The sequence below is a fragment of the Grosmannia clavigera genome (assembly GCF_000143105.1).
Source record: "Grosmannia clavigera kw1407 unplaced genomic scaffold GCSC_113, whole genome shotgun sequence".
NCBI lineage: Eukaryota > Fungi > Ascomycota > Sordariomycetes > Ophiostomatales > Ophiostomataceae > Leptographium > Leptographium clavigerum.
In genome coordinates this window covers 108,373-129,862 of record NW_014040831.1, presented here as the reverse complement: position 1 = coordinate 129,862, position 21,490 = coordinate 108,373, and the positions used below count along the sequence as shown (strand labels likewise).

General features: G+C 52.5%; 7 protein-coding genes across 7 annotated transcripts; 3 read left to right on the top strand and 4 right to left on the bottom strand.

The window, feature by feature from the left end:
* Window positions 1-1,542: 1,542 nt before the first annotated feature.
* CMQ_3394 (NADH oxidase) lies at window positions 1,543-2,925 on the top strand (the record flags this gene model as incomplete). The annotated part of the gene is made up of 1 exon (XM_014319332.1): window positions 1,543-2,925. One exon carries the CDS (start codon window positions 1,543-1,545, stop codon window positions 2,923-2,925), a length of 1,383 nt encoding a protein of 460 aa, XP_014174807.1.
* A 2,973-nt stretch (window positions 2,926-5,898) lies between these two features.
* Window positions 5,899-7,268, top strand: CMQ_4208 (phosphatidyl synthase; the record flags this gene model as incomplete). Its single annotated transcript, XM_014320146.1, has 2 exons — window positions 5,899-6,269; window positions 6,323-7,268. 2 exons carry the CDS (start codon window positions 5,899-5,901, stop codon window positions 7,266-7,268), a joined length of 1,317 nt encoding a protein of 438 aa, XP_014175621.1.
* Window positions 7,269-9,235: 1,967 nt separating this feature from the next.
* CMQ_3759 (uncharacterized protein) lies at window positions 9,236-9,882 on the top strand (the record flags this gene model as incomplete). Its single annotated transcript, XM_014319697.1, has 2 exons — window positions 9,236-9,709; window positions 9,868-9,882. 2 exons carry the CDS (start codon window positions 9,236-9,238, stop codon window positions 9,880-9,882), a joined length of 489 nt encoding a protein of 162 aa, XP_014175172.1.
* An 894-nt stretch (window positions 9,883-10,776) lies between these two features.
* CMQ_3948 (uncharacterized protein) lies at window positions 10,777-11,292 on the bottom strand (the record flags this gene model as incomplete). Its single annotated transcript, XM_014319886.1, has 1 exon — window positions 10,777-11,292. One exon carries the CDS (start codon window positions 11,290-11,292, stop codon window positions 10,777-10,779), a length of 516 nt encoding a protein of 171 aa, XP_014175361.1.
* A 214-nt stretch (window positions 11,293-11,506) lies between these two features.
* On the bottom strand, window positions 11,507-12,033 carry CMQ_3299 (L-psp endoribonuclease family protein; the record flags this gene model as incomplete). The annotated part of the gene is made up of 3 exons (XM_014319237.1): window positions 11,507-11,599; window positions 11,668-11,817; window positions 11,878-12,033. 3 exons carry the CDS (start codon window positions 12,031-12,033, stop codon window positions 11,507-11,509), a joined length of 399 nt encoding a protein of 132 aa, XP_014174712.1.
* A 291-nt stretch (window positions 12,034-12,324) lies between these two features.
* On the bottom strand, window positions 12,325-14,721 carry CMQ_4103 (uncharacterized protein; the record flags this gene model as incomplete). The annotated part of the gene is made up of 2 exons (XM_014320041.1): window positions 12,325-14,161; window positions 14,516-14,721. The coding sequence occupies 2 exons, from the start codon at window positions 14,719-14,721 to the stop codon at window positions 12,325-12,327; spliced, it is 2,043 nt and encodes a 680-aa protein (XP_014175516.1).
* Window positions 14,722-16,680: 1,959 nt separating this feature from the next.
* On the bottom strand, window positions 16,681-21,289 carry CMQ_3625 (meiotic recombination protein mre11; the record flags this gene model as incomplete). The annotated part of the gene is made up of 6 exons (XM_014319563.1): window positions 16,681-18,193; window positions 18,513-18,571; window positions 18,945-19,882; window positions 19,942-21,037; window positions 21,088-21,215; window positions 21,274-21,289. The coding sequence occupies 6 exons, from the start codon at window positions 21,287-21,289 to the stop codon at window positions 16,681-16,683; spliced, it is 3,750 nt and encodes a 1,249-aa protein (XP_014175038.1).
* Between the last annotated feature and the right edge of the window lie 201 nt (window positions 21,290-21,490).

Below are 21,490 nucleotides of genomic sequence, written 5' to 3'. Positions count from 1 at the left end.
AGGGAGCCTAGGAAGCGCACGACGGCTGGGAGGGCAGATGGAAGGGATAAAGGCGAAGGGCCAGGCTCGAGCGAGAAACGGTCAGGTGCGGGGATGGCAATATGGAATGAACAGAGGGCGGCCACTGCAGGGGGGAACCCGTAATTAAGACGCAAGCATTCGGCTGTGCTCTCTGCTCTTGTATCTTACTTCTCAGCTCACCGTACAGGGAGCCACAGCCACGCAGTCTTTGGTTCCGTAGTTTCTTGATGACGTGAGAAAGTGGCTACCACTCCTATTATATCTCACCGTGCTAAGCCTATTACCCCACCACAATTGGGCGGAAGATCCAGGCTAAATTTCAAGATGCTTCGTGGAGGGCGCGGTTTAAGGCTGCCCCATAAATTCAGTCACGTGCACCTCAGCAAAAAGAGAGGCAGTCATATTGTACAAATTTTTAAGGGCCACCTGGGCCTTCCGTTGCTGAAGTGCTTTGCTTTGCGCTTATCTAAGCGCTGCAAATTCTGAGAACTATTGAAATCTACAGCGTAATTCACCATGTTTGAGTGTTGTAATGGCTCTGAAAACGGTCCATTCGAAGAGGCAATAAAGAAGGAAAGAAGCGAATCCTACGATATACACGCCAACCATTGCCGAGCGAAGCGCTTACGGCGTGAAATTCCTGGCGTCGAATCAGACGTAAAACGGCTGAAATGCACACGTCAGCTTCGTGGTTGGCCAGGCTGCTGGGATTTGCCGCGGCTTTGGCACGCGTACGACGGCCAAGATGCCAAAGACTGTGGCCTAGGCCTCTATTGGCTCATCAGCCGCAGACGGGTCTCCAGTTGTCATTTGAGGGACCCTATTCGTTAAGACGGGGAAGATGAGAATTTGGGTGACTCTAATTGTCAATTTGGCCATTTTAAGTTGTCTTACCGCCCCATTGTCTCTCCTTCTTACTTTCTTTCCATCCATCTCTTCAGGTTCAGAACAAGCACATTGCGGGGAGACTGGCAAAAAAAGGAATTGTGAATGATTTTATCCAGGCTCGAACTGGAGACCTTCAGTGTGTTAGACTGACGTGATAACCAACTACACCATAAAACCAGTTGCTGATAATCGATGGTACGTATCGGGCGGTGTCAATTCCGCCACTGGATAAACTGTCCGGCCACATTTCAGATAGTTCAGATCGCAGTTTCGAATGTTACTCAAGAGTATCTCCAGCATTTGCCGTTAGCAGTGCTTTGACATCACGGAATATCGTGGCGGCACAGCCCGCAAACTACTCCGTACCGGCGTTTACGAGTTAAACTGATTACCAATGCGTGGGGTGCTTTCAGGCCCACATCTCGTGCTTCGATTGGCCTCTCATCGATGAACCACAGTAGGACCATGGCGCGATGGAGACCGATCGGCTAGGCAACAAGGTTCGGAAGCCTGTGCCGGAGTTCGGGAGGGGCTTTGGCAAGTCTGCAAAGTGTATAAAAGACGGTGTTCGCCCACTGGAAACATCCATTTGCCATCTCTTCGCACATTCGCACACGTGTCAACATCATCACCATGCCGACTCGTTACCAAGTCCAGGAGGGCGACAACATCAGCGTGGAGCCGCTAGGCCAACCGCTGACGTTCCACTTCTCGCAGCGCACAGCCAAGAACCGGTTTCTCAAGGCGGCCATGGCCGAGGGCCTGGCAACATGGAGCCCGACCGAGCTGGAGGAGCGCGGGATCCCGACGCCGGAGCTAGTGGAGTTGTACCGGCGCTGGGGTGAGGACGCACAGGGCTGGGGGGTGATCCTGACGGGCAACGTGGCGATTGACTTTGAGCACATGTCGGGGGCGGGCATGACTGTGATCACGCCGGAGTCGCCCTTTTCGGGGCGACGCTTCGAAGCCTTTCAGGCGATGGCAGCGGCCGGCAAGGCGAACGGTAGCCTGATGGTGGCGCAAGTGGTGCATCCGGGGCGCCAGGCACCAGAGACGCTGACCAAGGAGCCGTTCTCGGCGTCGGCCGTGCCGCTGGCCCCCAAGATGGGGCACACGTTTGCGATGCCTCACGCGGCCAGCCTGGCCGAGATCCAGCGCGTCATCACCGGCTACGGCCACGCGGCCGAGTACCTGGAGCGGGCCGGTTTCGATGGCATCGAACTGCACGGCGCACATGGCTACCTGATCGCGCAGTTCCTGGCACGCCGCACGAACCAGCGGACGGATGCGTACGGCGGCTCGCTGGAGAACCGCATGCGGCTTCTGCTCGAGATCGCACAGGAGGTTCGGCGGCGCACCAGTCCGGCCTTTATCGTGGGCGCCAAGATCAATAGCGTCGAATTCCAGGACGGCGGGATCACGCCCGACGAGGCTCGCGACATGTGTGCGCTGTTGCGGGCCGAAGACGTGGCCCTGGACTTTGTCGAGCTCAGCGGCGGCACCTACGAGAAGATCGGCCAGTCGTGGGCTGACGACGTCAAGGAGAGCACGCGGCGCCGAGAGGCCTTCTTCTTCGAGTTCGCCCAGACTGTCGTGCCCGCCTTTGGCGTCGAGCCGGCCGACCGCACCACCAAGGTCTACCTCACCGGCGGCTTGCGCACTGCTCCGGCCATGGTTCGCGCCCTAGATGTCGTCGATGGCGTCGGCCTCGGGAAGCCGGCCGCGGCTGAGCCTGGCCTTGCGGCTGCCCTGTTGGATGGCTCTCTCTCCGGTGCCATCCGCCCGGTCGACCAGATCGCTCACGACGACGGCCTCAGCCTCATTGCTGCCTGCGTGCAGTTCCGCCAGATCACCCAAGGCTACGAGCCGTTCGACCTCAGCGACCCGACCGCTACGGCCACCTTCCTCAGCGACATCGGTGCCCTCTTCCAGCGCCGGGCCAAGGACACGGATCAGAAAGAGTCGGGCGTCTGTAACTTTTCCGGGCCCCAGACCAAACATATCTCGGCGGCCTAGATGTCGAGATAGTGCCAACCATGCGCATGTAGCCATTAGCTTGATTGAACGTTAGAGCATAGATGAACCTGCCTCGCCGGTTGTGGCTATCATCATTTTCACATGTGATACGAAAGTTGGCAACCTGGTTCTGATTTCCATTCGTTCTTGCCTCGGCCATCGTAACAAAATCGAAGGCGGTAGGATCAACAGACAATCCTAGTCACACTAAAGTGCTATCCGGTCTAGCACATGATCACGCAAGATATCAGAGGTCTTTTCTACTCCTCCCCATCCATTTGCTCCTTCGGAAACGTGCAAGGTCGCATGTGTGCCGTAGTCAATTGCTGGACGTCACCATGCATCCATTTTCATCACTCAATTGGCCGTTTAGGCCATCCTCTTCTCCGGAAACCCGGATAGCAAACGTCTTTAGGACGGTTTGTACTTAACGCATCAAACAAGGAACAGCTTGGGATGGCTGTATTGGTGGTAGGTGGAGAGTTCGGCCTGTCAGCAAAGCCTCTAATGGGCTTCCTGTGCCCCACTGCAGACCGAAGAAGGCTGGCAAAACAGTCTTGTCTCCTGTTGCATATCATGGAACTGGCCACTCTATGGACTACATATTTCTCGCCGCCAATCGGAAATCAATTACCTTTGCGGAACAGTGTACCGCCCGAACCATACCGGCTTTGAAAGTTCTGTGCGAGACAAGACAGGCACTGGTGAGCTTATCAGAGGTCCGACAACTAAGTATGGAAGGGTGCGTATGTCCGTAGGTAGGTGCGCACATCTTAGCCGAGCTCGTTGCAACTTCTTGTCCTGTACATAGTACAGCAAGTTATTTGCTGAAACATGTCGATCGTCTTTGCGAGCCGCCTATGATATCACCAAATATATCCATGTTGCATTTCTGACCAAGCCACATTTTTGTCGTGGGGCAGGTTTGGCCTTTGGAGTCGTTACACTGGGCCACGTCCTAATATGGAGCCATTGAACACATCACCTACGTTATCTGACCACCTTCTTGATCGGATACAATTCCGGTACAGTCCTAGTTTGGTGCTCTGCACTTTGGCTCCCCATCAGTTTTAGCTATCCCGATCCTCACCCGAAGTCTTACGAGTGAAAGAGTGAAAGCAGTCCCTTGACTTCAAGGGTCTGACCAACTACGCAACATGCCCTTTCATTTCGACAATAGGAAATGCAAACATGCCGGAGAGCTCAAGTCGGTCAGCATTGTTTGAAACGTGTCAAGTTTTTAGTATATTCGGCCCGCTTTCTATCGGACGCTAGGATGTCAGTACAGCATGCAGCTTGTGAAAACCGGAAAGATAAAAGATACAGTCGCAGTACGTTTTGTGTCTGATACATGTCTATACTGCAAAAAACTTGTTAACCATGTATTGGGCTTTGGCACCTGCCGCCGACTGTCCTCTTCTGCCATGTGCGCAGCTTTTGCTGGCTAGAGTTTTCGTCGCCCACGCCATGTGTCGCTAGTAACAAAGATCGTCCCGATAACGTACGGAGCCATTGCCGCAGATGGCTCGCTGAATTATCTGGAAAAGGAAGATGGATGGCACGCCTCCACCCTTAAATATGCATGTGACGTCATTTAGCCGTGCATCTATGGAGACCGCTCCGCTCGGGTGCTGAGACAGGAACGGGCGCATACCGTGTTTCTCATAGAAAACCCGTCGGCCGAGGTAAACAAGATGCCATGTACTTTCAGTAAAATTAGATTGGCATTGAGCGATTCATATTTGCAGAAAGGGTTTTATTCCTGAAAAAACACCGTGTGGCAATGCTGGCCACGTCGCAGGTTCTAGACGCTGATTGGCTAGATCAATATATAGTGGGGCGCAGCAAGGATCGCCTCCTTACGGAGTAGAATCCAGCAAATGGTTTAGCTCCAACACCAGAGACCTTTCCGTTTTATGTACCTGAATCCTCACAGTGTCCGCCTGCAGTCCGAGGTAACGCTGCTTACAGTACGGCTGTGGCAAAAGCTGTTCATGCAACCACGAATACTTGCCGCTAGATCGGCAAATTCGGCCGATGTGGCCACCCAGGATGCACGCTTGACACAGAGACGTGCGGCCAACGCCTCGCACGGTATAACAACATGGCGTGACTGACCTCTTGGTGGCCACTCACATCTCAGAATGATGCAGTGTGGCAGTGTGTTTTTAGCTGCAGTCTCTTTTTACCACTCTGCTTATCCGACTTGAACGAAATTTCCCGGCCCATCCACTTTTTTTTTGCCCAAAGCCTTTCTTTTTGGCCTAATTACGATTTGTGTCAGCTGGAATCCTGTTGATCCCAAGCGCGTCTCATGCCTAGGTATCTTGCTGGATTCATCGTATCATGCAAGATACCGTACATGTGAACCTCCTCGTCTTTGTGGCCCCTTCACAGCGAATCTCTACGACAGCTTCCGCTATCAGACTTAGGCATCCTAGGCTTAGTGAGGATAAGGTGGCTTGGTACGGAGTAGTGCAAGTAGAGCTAGGTGACATTGCCCTTAATAGAGGCACGCTTTTTTTACGGTTTGCATATATACTATCAGTTACTTGCGTGTACAATCGCAGGCGAGAAACAAAGAATAAAAAAAATCAAAAGAGCCGCTGGTTGCAGGGCGTGTCTGTTATCCTGCTTTTCTTTGGTCTCCACCCACCCCACTATCTGGCCCCTAATTGCCAACTCTTTGTTAATGGCGGTTCCACTTTTTTCATATCGCACTCGAGTCCAGGGCTATGGCGACGTATCTTAGACCCGCAGGGCAGCTTGTCAGTAGAAATACGAATACGCCAGGTTCCCCCTAGATCTACCTGAATTCATGCGGGTATAAATACAGCTCGGCCTTCCTACCTCTCAAGCTTAGATTTTTTTGGTCACCAGCTGTCTGTGACGTGGTAAATCAACTGATTGAAGTCTCATCACAGCATCCGCCAAGTCTTCCATCCATCTCATTATCACATACTGGAGCCCACCATGTCCCAGCTTCAGAGACCCGCCGGCCCTTGCCGAACTGCTTCCGCTAACAGTTTCGCCGAGACATTCAACATCGCTCGGAGAAATCTCGAGAATCAGCTTTCTCACGAAGAACCGTCTTCTCTTGACCTTACGCCCTCAAACTCCACACCATTAACGTCTCCGGCTTCATCAAACGCAACCACACCGGCGAGCCCAGCCACTCCCATCTCTCAGCCAATCACACCGTTTGGTGCAAGCGAAGAGGTAGCCGACACGTTCGCTTTCGCCTTCGACATTGATGGAGTCCTCGTTCGGGGCGGCACGCCCATTCCAGAAGCCATTGAGGCTATGAAGATGCTCAACGGAGAGAATGAGTACGGCATAAGAGTGTAAGTAGGACTGGCATAGAAGCCCCAGTACGTATTACTAACTAAAACTTTAGTCCGTACATTTTCCTCACCAATGGCGGCGGCAAGACTGAGGCTGAGCGGTGCGTCGATCTATCCGACCAGCTTCAAGTTGAGGTCAGCCCTGGCCAGTTCATCTGCGGGCACACTCCTATGAGAGAGCTTGCGGACAAGTACCGCGGTGCAGTCTTGGTTGTAGGCGGTGAGGGCGAGAAGTGCCGCACAGTAGCTGAGCATTACGGCTTCCGTGATGTTATTACCCCTGGAGATATCATCAAGACCAATGCAGCAGTCGCTCCGTTTCGGAAGCTAACCGAACTCGAGCACGCTAACTCTCAAGACCTGCTCGAGCGGGGCAACATCAACGATATTGTTATCGAAGCCATCTTTGTTTTCGCCGACAGCCGCGACTGGGCTTCCGATCTACAGATCATTCTGGATATTGCCATGTCCAAGGGTGGCCGACTCGACACTCGCTCGGAGACCTTCGACGAAGGTCCTCCAATCTTCTTTTCGCACAGCGACGTTGTGTGGTCTGCGGCTCATGAGAATGTCCGGTTGGGCATGGGCGCTCTTCGCAGGATTGTTGAGACAATCTTCTCCGATGTGACCGGAGGCAAGAAACTTGTGACGCATGCCTTTGGCAAGCCTCAGGTCAATACCTTTGAGTTTGCAACTCGCCTACTGCAGCAATGGCGTGCCACCCAGCACGGTCTTGATGACCACAGCACGCTGGACACGGTTTATTTTGTCGGCGATACGCCCGAGTCTGATGTCCGTGGCACCAATGCCATGGACGCCAAGTCGGAAAACACCTGGTACAGCATTCTCGTCAAGACGGGCGTGTACCAAGACGGCACAGAGCCAGCATATAAGCCACGTGCCACTGTGCCGACCGTGCTGGACGCGGTCCGACATGGCATCGAGCGCGAGATGCAAGCGCGCATGCTCCGTCAAAGCAAGACGGACGCCAAGGAATAGAGTGAGATTTTCGAATTTTAGGAGCACGCTATTGTAAAGCTACCAGTGCTGGGCACAGTTCTACATTTTTCTGTTCTTTTTTTTCCCCTTTCATTTCGGGAGTCATTAGTTGAGGATCGTTTTGGCTTTTATACGGAACTCCGCATTTAACGAAGTGCTGTCTGAACGCAATGGTTATAGTCACGATATACCCTGTTAAGGCCTGAATTGGTCTTCAAATTATGACCTTTTCGCCGCCGTATTGGCTCTAGACATGCACAACGTGTCGGTGGGCCGGCCGCCAATTTGCCAGGGCACATGAAGCTACTTAAGGACAAAAAGACGGGCAAGGTAATAGATGCCGGTCTTCCATGTCATTTGGCGGCTAGTCCTAGGCGGAGGGTCGTTTAAATGATATACGCCGGCTGAAAAATAGAGTGAAACGAAGCAGCCGCTGAATTAGATTGGCAGATAGAATAGAACAATCATGATCTAGATACGAATACATGCACATTCTTACATCACTCAAAAGACATGCGCTTTTCCCTGCACGTTGAACGATAGACTTTGCCTCAGCAATGAAATGTCAATGGTCCTGACAAATATCGGACCTCTTTTCGAAGCATGTCTATCGGTCTTACTTGTTGTAAAGGTATTCATGATCATGCATGACTCAACTGTCCTCGTCCAGTAGTCAACGGCTCCAGGTGGCTAGATATAAGAATCACTAGAATATTTACGTATATTAATGAGATAATTGAGACATCTTCGAGTATGACAGGAGATTCGGGATTCGTATCTAAGCTCGGTGGGTACACACTCAGCGTCAACATTGTCAGCCGCCTCTGATATTCGAGAGACTACAGACCAATGTTGTGCTTTTATTTGTGGCCATAAATACCCCGTCCGTCTCTTTCTTGTGCATATATTCCCATTGTGTTGACGGCAACTTAAACCGAAAAATAAATAAAAAGGGTTCATGGCTATAATGCAGACGCACGACAAAGTTCGCTATACGTTTCACCTATGTCACTGGCAGCTTCGGATTACATACCATCAGCAACAGACTTTCTTAGATTCTATAATTATGTGCTAGTGTTAATGTTGTTAACTTTCGACAAAAAAGCACAAGCCCCGTGTAAGGTCTATCCATGAATTTGTGACATGGGAGCCCCTCTCGTTGACTAGTAGGGTTTGGAATATATATGCCATCGGTACAGAGTAGTGCTCCTGCCTCCTCCCCTCCTCCCACACACCATCTGCGACTAGCTATATGGCCCATTCGACGGGCTACTAGGGCCTGAGTATTTATGACGATGAGGTTGTGCATGACTCAGGTTGGCAGGATGCAGCCTATCATTGCTGACAAACGCGATAGTTACCGCTCAAAGGAATATTGTGCATGTCCTGTTGGCTCTCTGCTTTCTGAGCGATAGTTTCAAAAAGCTTGTCTGCAACCTCCATAGAAGATATCGATTGTGAGTTAAAATGTTGTTTCGACGTAAAAGAATCCTAAGCTTACCCCCTCCACATAGGCAAAGTTTATCCTATCTTTGATTTTCATTGCAAGCTCATATAAATTTGTTGCGCTGCCTCCCGTCTGACAATAAAATTTTCCACCTTGGAGAAGCATGACACATTAATATATATACCCTGAGAAAGCTGCTTGTATACACTGGCTATTATAAGTATCTACCTACATTTCTTTCGCAGAATACTAAATAGAAAATTCCCTTCAACAAAACAAAATGGACCAAAAAAGCATCAAGTGCGGCAATCGCTGGAATCGCGAATTCGAAGAAGACGGCGCTTTTTGGCGATTATGCAAGTTTCTACCGACCAAATCACGCCGAAAAATACGTTTCAGAATACGTAAATACCGCGAAATTCGAATAGCCCTCGATAGACTAGTAGGTCGTAAAAATGGCCAGAGTCAAACAAATCACCCACACGGCCTCAGTATCAGCAGTATCTATACATCAATCAATATGGCCGACTCACAAAGCGGCATTAGTCCCCGAGACGATCCGCCTCCATACGAAGAAGCCCTCAACATGCTGAATGATCGGGAACAACTTTTAGTGGTCGAGACGTCCATGTTTTGTGGCGCCTCAGAGCATGAAGTCATTGCTGGCCAGACTAATCCTTCTGCCATCAGAGAACTTATCCACACGGCCATCGAAATTGCCGCCTCCCTTGCAGATCCACAAGACAATACCTCCCCGGCCGCGACAGAGGCGGCAGAAAAAATGGGTGACGCTATCACAGCTGCTGCCATGGTCGTTGTCGACATCGAAAACAATTTGCCGGCTGCAACATCACGACAGATTACGACAGGTTCTATAGAGGCAGCTCGCATTGCTGCACTATTAAATAAAGAGGGGCCGTGTACTGCACGCACATTTGTCAATGGCCGTATCATGGCCAGCTACATACAATATGCCTTTTCAATAGGTCCAAATGTAAGAGAGCTCGTCGATTCAAAAGCTCTGGCGGACGCATACCGATCTGCAACCGATGTAGTCCTTGCCTTGCCAAAATTTTCACGAATTAAATTTCTTTACATCCTCGAGAAAGTCATCGGTCAAGTCGGCAAAGCTGTTGCAGAAACGCATCCTAGTGCAAGGAGAAATAAGGCCGTGATGTACGGTGAATATGCGAAAGAAATCAGGAAAACCTAGCCGATTAGCTTCTACAAATGTATAATCTCCAGCATAGTCAATTTGGATTGTGATGTGAAATAAGAAAGAAAATGCATTCACTGCGAACAACGAACTTCATTTGTATTTGTTTAGCAATAGGCAAGTCTCTGAAGAAGACCGAAACTTGGTTGTAATAAAACATGACCAGCATAATTAGCAAATACACATAATGTACATATTTAGGGAATCCCACAAAACATATACACACAATAATAGATAGTAGCACAAGCAAAGTTCACCTTTACTAGTTGTATCTGAACGATCTGTCTTCTCCTCAACCTGAATAGGATGTCGACTTTGTTTTAGGCCAGGTCGGCACGACAATAGATTTGAAAAACAAGACTGATTGCGCCAGGGCCCTAATAAAACTTTTCATTACATCGCGGTGCAATAAAGGGCCGAGTGCGAACAACGCGTTCCTTCCGTATTCGACAATATGAGCCGTCCCTTCTTTGATAATTGTAGATGAATGTATTAGCATAAAGAGCTTTTTCCAAAACATTGCAGGAAGAAAGAACGAAGCTTTTTCATCGCATTTCCGCCTTTCATTGCTCCGCTCGATTCCCATTTATCTCATTTCCGATTCCCCTTCCTTTCTTCTTTTCTCTCCCCCTTTCCCATCGCCGTAGACCAGGTAGGCAACGACGATAGAGATGGCGACGACGACAGCGACAACCACTATCATGGCGACAGCCATGGCAGTGGCAACGGCAACGGCAACGGCAAGGTCAACGGCAACGGCAACGGTAACGACAGAGGCAACGGAAAATATGGCGGTTTTGTTAATCGGCTCCCATATCCCCTTTGCTCTTGGCTGTGCCGCATTACTAATTGCCTTGGTTTCTCTGTGCGTTGAGCCAGAGAAAGTCCGGGCCGGTCTGGCCTGGATCGTAGGACCAGAGCCCCGTCAGGGGCTGGAGAGTCACTGGCACCCGGTGACCGAGTGGCTCGGGAGCTCGGCGCGCTGGGTGAAGACGGTCCTGATGTGGCCGCTTCAGGGCGTCGTGCGGTTGTCGGAGACCGTGGTGACGGTGGTGGGGGTAGTGGATGACGTCTGGCGGGCGGTGGTGGCTGATGTCTGGCAGGCAGTGGTAGGTGCTGCTGCGAGGAGACCTGCCCGGGGAGGAAGAGGTGGCGTAGGGGTCGGAGGAGGCGGCGACATGGAGGACGGAGGAGACGGAGATGGGGAGGTTGAGGGCAGGGTAGCTGTGGAAATGGACCCTTGGAATAATTACGAGCCACAAGACTAGAAGGAGCGAGCGGTTTTTGTTGTTTTGTTTTCGCTTCTGCTGTACTTTTTTTTTGGTCCTATGAAGCGGATTTGGCCGTGGAGGGTCGGCCATTTGGGGTCAATCTGGGACGATTGACTGGCACCATCTCGCGGTGTCCTGGGTGAGTACCCGTTTACGGGGGAACGAAGATCAGTCTACATGTATTTAGAACGCAAATCTACTTTTCTAACACACACCAAGCAGGACAGACAAAGGGCAGGATAATTTGGGCCTTTGTTGGTCCTTGGATACAATGTATTCATCTAGGCGAAAAACAGGGCCGAATTTACAGCTTGCTAATCTCTCCAATGAATCCAATGCACTCGATCTCCACGTCAGTGCCCTTGGCCAGGCCGCTGACCTCAACGCATGCACGGGCCTGGTGATGGTGGTGTCAGTATGTCGGCATGTGTGTGCACGGCTAGTGTCGACAGCAGGGTGGCATACCGGTCGCGGTTCCGAGAATAGTGAGGTGTAGGCCTCATTCACTGCGGGAACATCCTTGATATTGGTGACAAAGATGTTGACCTTCAGGACCTTGTCCAGGCTGGAGCCGGCTGCGATTAGAATAGCCTCAAGGTTCTTGAGGCAGCGGATCTGAGGAGAAAGTCAGCGGGACTTGTGAGTGAAAACCATAGAGAAGTAAAGACAGCTCACCGTCCGGTCACCAATGGTGCCCCCAACCAGCTCGTTGGTGACAGGGTCAATAGGCAGGGCACCGGAGCAGTAGACGACACCATTATGGATGGTCGCTTGTGACAAATGCGTGCCCGTTGCTGGAGCGTTTTTGGTCTGGATAGTCTGGCGCTGCATGGTGACTATTGTGCTTGTGCTGACTACGCTGGCTGGAATGAGATGCCTGGAATGAAGGATGAGAAGCAGAGACGCACGTGGAGGCGCAATTGCAGGGACATATATCCGCTCTAGCTCGCTGGTGGAGCCGGAAATCCTCAACGCTCCGCATTGGTTGGTGGATGACGATCGCAACGACTCGCAACTTTCAAGTCACGTGTGTGGCCTAAGAGCATTTCGGCTGTCTGTATTTGGCATTTGATACCGAAGCCCGTAACCATGTGATTGGCTGATTTGCACCGCAATTGCGTTCTAGCGGCCCTTTTCAGGATCCTTTTGTGCAGACTGGCTCTGTGGGCTGGCGGACGTCGATGAAATAGCTCTCTCTGCAGAGGTCTGTTGTGCAGAGACAATTTTGGCGCCTGACTGGTTGTACGGTGAAGATGACGCCGATGCCAAAGACACATCTAGCTGCTGTTGTTTCCTGTATAGGGATTGGGGGGCTGAAAGGACGTGCTGGCTGACGGCGGTAGTGGCGATGCGACGGACGGTGTAGTCATTGGGAAGGGTGCCGGCGAGGCCAGCCTCGAGGCCGAAGACGAAGAGATAGATGACATCAGCAACAACGGGAGCCCAGGTGGCGATAGCGAGGACCTGGCCAAAGGCCCACTCGTCATCTGTGTCCATGCTGCCAGCGGTCTTGACGATGACGCCACGGAGATTGACAAAGGAGATGAGGATGACCCACATGATCACGCAGCAGAGCCAGGCGGAGGCGAAGGTCCAGAGGGGTGGCAGGGGAGATGCTGCGGAAGGTGAGTGCAGCGGCGACTGACGGGCCCGGCTGTACAGGACGGAGGTCAGCCCGAGCCACAGCAGGGGCACGCCGACAACAAGGAAGGGTAGGGCATCGAGGATGTGCCAGTAGGTGAGGCCGCCGCGGGCGTCGCAGACGTAGAGCACGTCGGAAAAGGTGTTGTCATCGTCGGCGTCGGCGGGTGAAGAGACACCACGGTAGGTATAGTCGAGTTCGCTATGGGGGGAGACGATGACCATGGCGATGGCGAGGCCCCAGAGGATGCCGAGCACGACGCGGCGGAGGCTAGTGCGACTCCCAGAGGGATGACCGGCGATGCTGCGGGAGAACGAGGCCAGGGTGTGGGTGAAGGAAGCGGTGGCGGCTTGGTGTCGAAGGCGATGGAGCAGTGGCAGGAAGTCCGTCTTTGTGTTGGGTCTGCTGGTCTCGTGGTCGTCATCGCCGTCGTGCTCTGGCAGCAAAAGGTTCAGGATGGCGACGGGGAAGACGGAAAAGAGGCCGACTAAGAGGGCAAGCACGGGATTGTAGAGGGCGCTGCCAGTGGGGATGGTCTGGGAGCCGATCTGGCGGCTGCGGTTGTCGCCGGCCTGCTTGGCAGCCATGACAACGGCGGCTGTGAGGATGGCCGAGGAAAAGAGCATGGCGTTGGTAAGAAAGCCGGTCAGGCTGCCGCGCACGGCGTCAAAGAGGCGGCGGGCAGCGGCACGGGCCACTGAACGCTTGTGCCTGTGACTGTGCCTGCGACTGTGCCTGTGGCGACGGCGATGTGGCCGGGTAGCGCGATGGGCTCGCGAGAGCGTGAAGCAGATCAGGTAGGCCGTGACGAGGGTGGCCTCGGTCAGGTAGGAGATGAGGACACCGATGCCGGAAAGGTCAGAGTTGCCGGTGAAGGCGACAGCCTTGCAGAAATGCTCGGGACAGGCTACAGCCGGCTGCCAGATAACATTCTCGCTGAAGCTGGGGCTGCTGTCCCAGGAGGCCGTGGTACTGTTGTAGGACCAGAATAGGTTGGCGCTGAACCATTGCAGCACGCGGCCATAGTAAATAGTGGCAGCGGCGGCACGACCGTCGGGCGTGGCCGTCTGGGCGTCGCTGGCGTTTTGCAGATAGGACCAGTCCGGCGGTACAGCGGCATCGAACATCTCGAGTGACAGCGTGACGCTGCCACCAAACGTTGCCTGCTTGTCCCACGAATTGGCCGTGATGAAAGAGTACAGCCACTGGCCAAAGGCCGTGCAGTTGCGCGAAAAGTTGAGCTGGTCCCATGACGGAAGCACGAGCGCGTATTCGGTTGCGTTCTGAGCCATGGGAGGCGAGCGAGAGGACATGAGGCTAGGGCAAAAATGCAAGGGGATGTGATGCTTAATGCTCAGGACGTTGCACAAGTGCACGAAACTTCGCCGTTTCTGCCTGGCTCCTCGGTCGGTCCTTCCGCGGCTGCCTTTACTCAGCATGTGAATACGAGTCGTTATTAGTCTACTGTTTGACACAGTCCGAAGCACCGTGTTGAGACGGTGATTTGTGCAGTTCATTAACTACTTCCGGGTTCCCATCCGTAATGACTAAGCATCTATTCCGATATGGTGTAATGGCTAACATCAGTCGCTCTCACCGACTAGCTCGGGGTTCGATTCCCCGTATCGGAGTTTCTATTGTTTTTTGTGCCGCCCTGAGCATCATCAGTACGCCGGTGTGTTTTGTTTGACCCCGGCCACGGCCGTGAAGCGGGCGTCGCAGTCGTCGAGGCGGAATGGACGCATGTGCCGGGAAAAGACCGGTCGGCTGTCGTAGCGGACGTCGTAGAGCACGGCAATCTCGCTCTGGCTGAAGCCGATGGTCCTTCTTTCTCGGCCCCGCAGCATCACCACTTTGAAAGTGAATTCGGTGCTCATCGGCCGTTGCCAGTGGTACCAACGGGTGATTAGCCGCGATTCTTACCTTTATTATCAGACAAAATATACTCTAGTGCTGTGAAAAGAGAAAGAAAGGAGTATAGACGGGTCTCAACAAAAACAGCCTTTGATGGAAGGCCGGCCGTTGTTACAACCATCTTTGATTTCCCGTCCACTTCCCTTATTCTGAGCTCCAATGTCCTCCAGCTCAGTTCAGCTGCGCCTAGACATTCCAAGCCAGCCTAGGCTCTCACCGATCTCGTATCTTTTTGTTGCAGAGTAAGCAGCTATGTGTCTGGATCTTCGTATGCTACTTTGTAGCCCAGAGATGGAGCGAAACAACAACAAAGGCGCCATATATAGAATTGCATACTTTTCATTCCAAGTTATATCCTTTCGTCAATCTATCCCTGCGCCTTTTTCAATGAAAACTACCGGCTCTTCTCTGGACCGGAACATGCAAGGTCCAGCGGTCTGTCGCCCCTATCCTCTACAACGGTAACGTCTTCTTCATATAAGTAGTATATAACTTCGAAATGGCCCTTGAGTGCTGCCAAGTTTGTAGCCCGTAATTCGGACAATTTGACCTTGGCTTGATGTAATTCCATAACAATGGCCGTATGGCCAAAAAGATGCATATTTAAGCGCTGTTTGTCCGTCTAAGTATCTGCTCTCGACGTCTGCGCCGGTCGTCAGCAGGAGTGCGACTATATTGAGGTGTCCGTCTTTCGTTGACTTTGAAAGCGCTGATGTTCTATGGATTCTTTTGCATCGAACGTAGTGCTTGCTTCAAGAAGCAATTTTACCACCCAGGCGTGGTTTTGCTGCAACATCAGAGGCGTAATTCTGTTTCTTTCTCTGCTGTCGACGTGTGCGTTGTTTTCCGGCAGCAGACGGACAAATACAGTATGGCCCTGCGCAGAAATACGTATTGGCTGTGCAAGTTCGGGCTCGCTTGCAGCACTCGTTCTGGATGTTCCAGCGGCATCATTGTCTGTGGTGGGGTGATTGGGCTGACGGGTTTCAATGACATGGCTGCGAGGCCGGCTTCATGGGGCTCCTTGCTATACTCTTTGTTGGAAGAATTTTCTAGACGCAAATGATCAAAATCTGGAAGCAGGGAACAGCTATTACTGGAAAGTTTTTCGTTGCTCAAGTACCTTCAGCGTCCTTCGCTCGCTTTCTCTTACGTCTTTTTCAAGCCTAGACACGAAACTGGGTCAGATAATGTGCTTCCTTAAAGAAATTAGCTTTTCGTACACGACTGTGTGCTGGGAAAAAACACGTGGGCACGAATTTTCGGTCAATCGTTTGAGCTCCATAACAACCGTGACAGCGTCCTTCGTAAATGCTGCTCCCATGGCTCCTCAGGCATCGAATTGGCTGGCACCTGTCGGTGCGATATGTTTTATAGCCAGCTTCAGTAATGTTGTGGTGCTGTAGAGGTCAGTTCCTTTTCTGAGTCAAACAAGTGTCTCTTTGTTCATACGTCACATATCCTGTGATCGCGTCTCTCTCCGAATCGACAACACACACTTATGCATTTTGGGCGCGACATGGTCGTCCAGCCGCCCGACATGCGACATGCCTGATCTCTTCTTTAAACAAACATTTAGGGAAACACGCCCTCTTCAGGTCAAACCCGCCTTGCCAAACGCTTCAGATACAACTTGTCATTGTCAACCCCAGTAACCTGCATTAAGACATCTAAAGCGGAAGCAGCTTTCTGTCAGTTTTACGTCTTCCTTTCGCGGATATTTGATAATTATATTTGAAAGCATTACTTGTCGCTTGCGCCGAATAACCAAACGCCGTCCTATTCCGTGCACCGGCTTTCCATCGAACAGTAACACGCGAAGCCATACGGTATCACAGTCCTTCCCGCAAAAAAATTCAAAATCCCGACAAAGAACGAACATGAGAATCGACAACAAACCCGCACACAGACCTTACCGCACACTACGCCTTCCCAATCCATCCAGAATTGACAAAGAATTCAAAGATGCGTGACCCCTTTTGGGAGTCCAGCTTGCAAATCTCTTTGGCTTGCTTCTTACGCAACATGCCGTTGCCCTTGAGCGCCTCCTTAAGGATCTGCTCCTTAATCATCAGGTACGGCTTGGGCTGAATCCGCGTCACCTGGCACAGCTCCACCTCTTCTGGTGTCAGCAGCTGCAAGTCTGCCGCATTGTCCTGCGTCAGCGTCAACGGCTGCACGCCCGCGATCGGTTGTGGCACGATCTTCTCCTTCTTGACGCCAATGCCGCTGCCATTAATGAAGCTGGATCCGTTGGCAAGACTGCCCGATCCCGTGCCGTTGCCGAAGCCGTTCGGCGTCCCGATGCCGTTGGAAGTAACAGAGGCCGCATCAGCGTATCCATTTCCATTGATTACTGGCTTGACGTCTCCGTTGGCCACGGCATCGTCGTTGACAGCTGCTGCCGCCATCGCCGCCGCGCCGCCTTCGAGGTCCGCACCCAGGCCCTTGAGATCGGGCGCCAGCAGTCGCGCCGCTCCGCTTGGCGGCTCTGGTGCTGGCGGCTGCTTATTCCGCTGCGCTGTCGCCAGCCGCTCGCGGTCCATGCTGCCCAGCGGTATCGCCTTCTGCAGCCGCTGCGTCTTCTCGAGCTCGTACTTGAGCCCGCTCTCGAGATCGCCGATCCGCACACTGCGCCACTCTTGCAACTGCGAAATGGCCTGTCGCAGAAACAGCTCGTACGTGAGACCCTCGCTGAACTTTTTGAAGTCGTCATGATTCATCATTCGCGCAAACGGCTTCGCCTTGTTTACCAGCTCGCGCTCATCCTTCGTCCGCTTTTTCTCCAGCTTGTTGTTCTCTCGATAGTCCAGCAAGTTGTGCTCGAAGATAACCTTCTTGCGCTCCACCCGCTGCGTAAGCCGGCAATTATAGATCCTCATGACTGTCAGCTTCAGGTCCATTTCCGGTTCCAGCTCGCCCGTCCTTGAATTAATGCCGTCGCCGGGGTCGAATTGCATCAACTGCACGGCCTCTTCCGCTTCGTTGGCGTATTCCGTCTCAAACTCCAGCCGTCCCGGCATGTACCCTTGTATCTCGTGGCATGATGGCACTGACGCCGTTGGCTTCGTCTTTGGTTGCAGAGCTGGTGTGTTCTTAGCTGCTTCCCGTCTCTCTTCAATCCGCCGCTTCTTCCTGGCTTGAAATTCTTCCCTAGGCACTTCATTGGCCAGTTGCATGTCCTGCGGACTGCATCGTTCCGGAAGCGGAAATTTTGACGACTCGACGTATGCCTGAAGATAGTGGTCTCGCACTTCGTCCTTGTGCCGGTAGCCTCCAATGTGGTCTGCAATATCTGCCCACGAGCCGAGCCCGTAAATCTCGGCACCCTCGATTAGCAGAAGCTCCTCGTCAGCACCCCATTCCTTGTCGAATATAGGAAACGAGTTCTGCTCGATCACCCGGTACGGATGTGTCGCCGGTTGGTGCGCATTGCTGGACGATCCGTTCGAAAAGCAGAGCACGCAGAGATCGTATTCGTTACAAGATGGATGGGCGCAACGTATGCGGACCTATCAACAGGCCACAGTCAGTCTTCGCCTTCAATGCACGTGTATCTGCTAGGGAGTTTGCTTAAGCTTCCGGCTCCTGTCATAGACTTCCGCACCACGGATAGACAGCCTGTGCGCGACCCCGTGTCCAAGTCAGAGAGCTCCGGTAGCGCAATAAAATGCAGCTGGCAACCAAGAATATGAGGGATTGGATGGAACTCACGGTCGATGTGATATCCGCACTGCAAACATCGCATACGTACTTCACTCCACCCTCACCACCGCGGACGGCCGTCTTTTTGCGGATCACCCCCATGGTGTCCTGCAGCAGTCCGACGTCCAGAACAAGGGGGATATCAGATGGGCGGGGCGAGAAACAGTCGCGATTCGCGGCAGCGCAACAGTTTGGTTAGGCTATTTGTCGCACAGGCCCAGCAATAACATCATTCGAAGGCGCACTTTAATTTCTCTTGCTTCTGTCGTGTTTTTCGATGAAATTCGATGGTCAGCCGTGCTCATGGACGTCCACGAACGCCGCGCCTCAAGATCAACGTAGGTTGGCCGGCGATACAGCGTGGCGCTTTGCTGGTAATCTGCGCCACAGGCTATTTTGTACGGAATATCAGGCACACGTGATCTTTCTCACTTAGTAAGGCAAATGTATTACTAATACTTTGACGCTATCTCTTCCGAACCCTTGTAGTCGGTGCCGGCTCAAAGTCATCGTCGTCGGATATTTCATCATCGCTCAGCTCCAGCGACTGCTGCGTCTGTTGTGTCGTCTTCCGCGACGGCCGCTGCTGTCTCGGTGCTGGTTGGGAGAGCTGCAGGGTTGTTTGGCGCATGCGGCCTGCCGGCCGAGCTGGCGCAGCACGAGAACGACGTGCTGTCTGCGACTGTTCATTGTCCTGTGCCTCATCTTCTATTGTAACTTCGTCTTCGTTTGAATCGTCTGAATCTTCAAATGGCCCCTTCTTCCTGCCAGCAGCTCGTTTTGGAGCAGATGTTCTCTTCGCTGCCGCCGGTTGCCGTGGTGCTACAGCCTTGGTGGTCCGCGTGGCAGCGGTTCTCCTAGCTGCCGTCGACTTGGCTACAGGTTGTACGCTGTCGAAATCGTCCATAGACGAATCTTCGTCGTTCTGATTTGTGCTAGGTTGCGCTCCGGTATTACCACCTTGCCGCGAAGCTGCCGATTGTGGTACACTGGCAGCACTTGAGATAAGTGCGTCGGTATTGTTTTCCCAGTGGCCTTCCATGTCAGAGTCCCAATCGTCAGGCCTCGGCTTGTATTGCCGCTTAGGTCCATTTTTTACTAGGCCGGCCTGGAACTGCCGTTCCCGCTCGTCTCGTATTTTCTGCATGGCTCCGTCAAGATCGTCGTCCTCGGCACCCAATGCCAGCAGGTCTCTAAGCTGGTTGGCGAGAGATCCGCTGACGAACGTGTCCATGGCATGCTTGTCGTCCTTGTTGACAAATTGGTTCACTGCGTCGCCAAATTCGCCCTGAGGAAGGATTTTAAGCGACTGCGCCGCTAGGTATTCCTGAACAAGCGCTTCAACTTTGATTGCATTGAAATCAGCTCCTTCCTCAGCGCCGTTTATCTCGGGAAGTGTGAGATCAGTCTTGTTTCGTCCTAACAAACAACATAAGCATTCGGGCAGAGATATGTGGCCATCACGGCGTTATCCGTACCAGATACTCCTGTCTTCTTTCTGTGGAAGTAGACAACATCGTTGACATTAGCGACCTTGCCAGCAAAGCGATTTGAAAATCGCTGAGGGTTCTCGCAGTCAAAGTTGCCACCCTCGGGAGCGGTATACTCGATCTTCAGCCGGATCAATGGCAGCGGTGGATCCTCTTCTGTCTCATCCCTATCGTGAAGAGCGAAATACTCGGCATTTGCTTCCTCGATCATCTCCTCAACAACAGCCATCAAGCGCCTTGTCAATTCTGCACGATTATCTTTCTTTTTTGCCAGATCCTTGAACTTTTTCTCGTTGGCCAAGATGAGTTCGCGAGTTACAAAGGGACGCACTGTCTTTAGTGGTATCTTTTGTACAGCAAACTCTTTCCCAGTTATTGTCAGAATGGCAACGTGCTTTGTCACTGCTTCTCCAGGAATTAGCGACGTAGCAACAGACGAGCCAGGCTGCATGACATGGAATCCCGTTTCAGGGTTCTTCGTGGGATCTATGAGACATTCGTGCTCGTGGCCCCACATCACAAGATCAAGCCAATCCGGGAGGAAGTTTTCCGGAAGGTAGCTGGTGGCCGTGTGGGCATGGTGGTTTTGGTGGACGACCATAAGGTTGAAGAAATTGTCGGCCTGCTGATTGGGGCGGTAGAAGGACACTTTGTGATCCCGAAAGGTACGAAACATGCGCTCGTCCCGAACGTTGCCCATGCCAAAGAGAGCCAGCTTCGTCCCACCCTTCTGGAGCAGCAATGGCTTGACTTTGATATTGTCTGCTTCCGGGACCCGCCCAAAGTAGTTGACGAGACCGGCAACCTGGAGAAGATCCAGGGAGCAGTAATGACCGTCGCCGCTGGGGTCGTCATGGTTCCCATGGATAGAGAACACAGGTATAGCTATATTGATGTCGGGATCTTCGTAGTTCACGTGGCCAAAGGCGCCTTCGAAAATCTCGGCAGCGTCGCTGAGAAATTCGAGCTCGCACGGCTTCATGCCCAGGCAATTCTGTCGAAGGCTTCGCATGACCTGGTACATGGACTTCCGGGAGGGCTTGTTGTCGTGGAAGAGATCACCGCCTAGCAGAACCATATCCACCTAGGACTTGTCAGATTGCACCGAGCGACACAGGTGGTGGGGGAACGTACGTCCTCAGTCCTAGCGAGGTTCATGATTTCGTCAAAAGTCTTCCAGCTGTCATCCTTTCGGATGGGATCCCTCTCCTCGAACCCGACATGGTTGTCTGTCGAGACGAGGATGCGGATAGTATTTGGGTCTGGCAACAGCTGTTAGTAGCAAGCCCATTGTTCTAAAAGTACTTGGTGGTTGATTACCAGAGTTTCCCGGCATTTCTGCCGACCGGATGCAATGCTTTCGAGGTTTCGGTGACGATTGGCGAGGTGAGCTAGTAGCTCTCATCAAACCGGCGCTTTCAGCAGTCTAGGCGAGTCGCGACGCGCTGTGGCTGCCTAAAATTAAACGCGAAAATGCGTCGAGATCACGTGTGCCGCTACCCCTCAGTGTCGAGGAACAAGCTGCAGCATCTTGGAG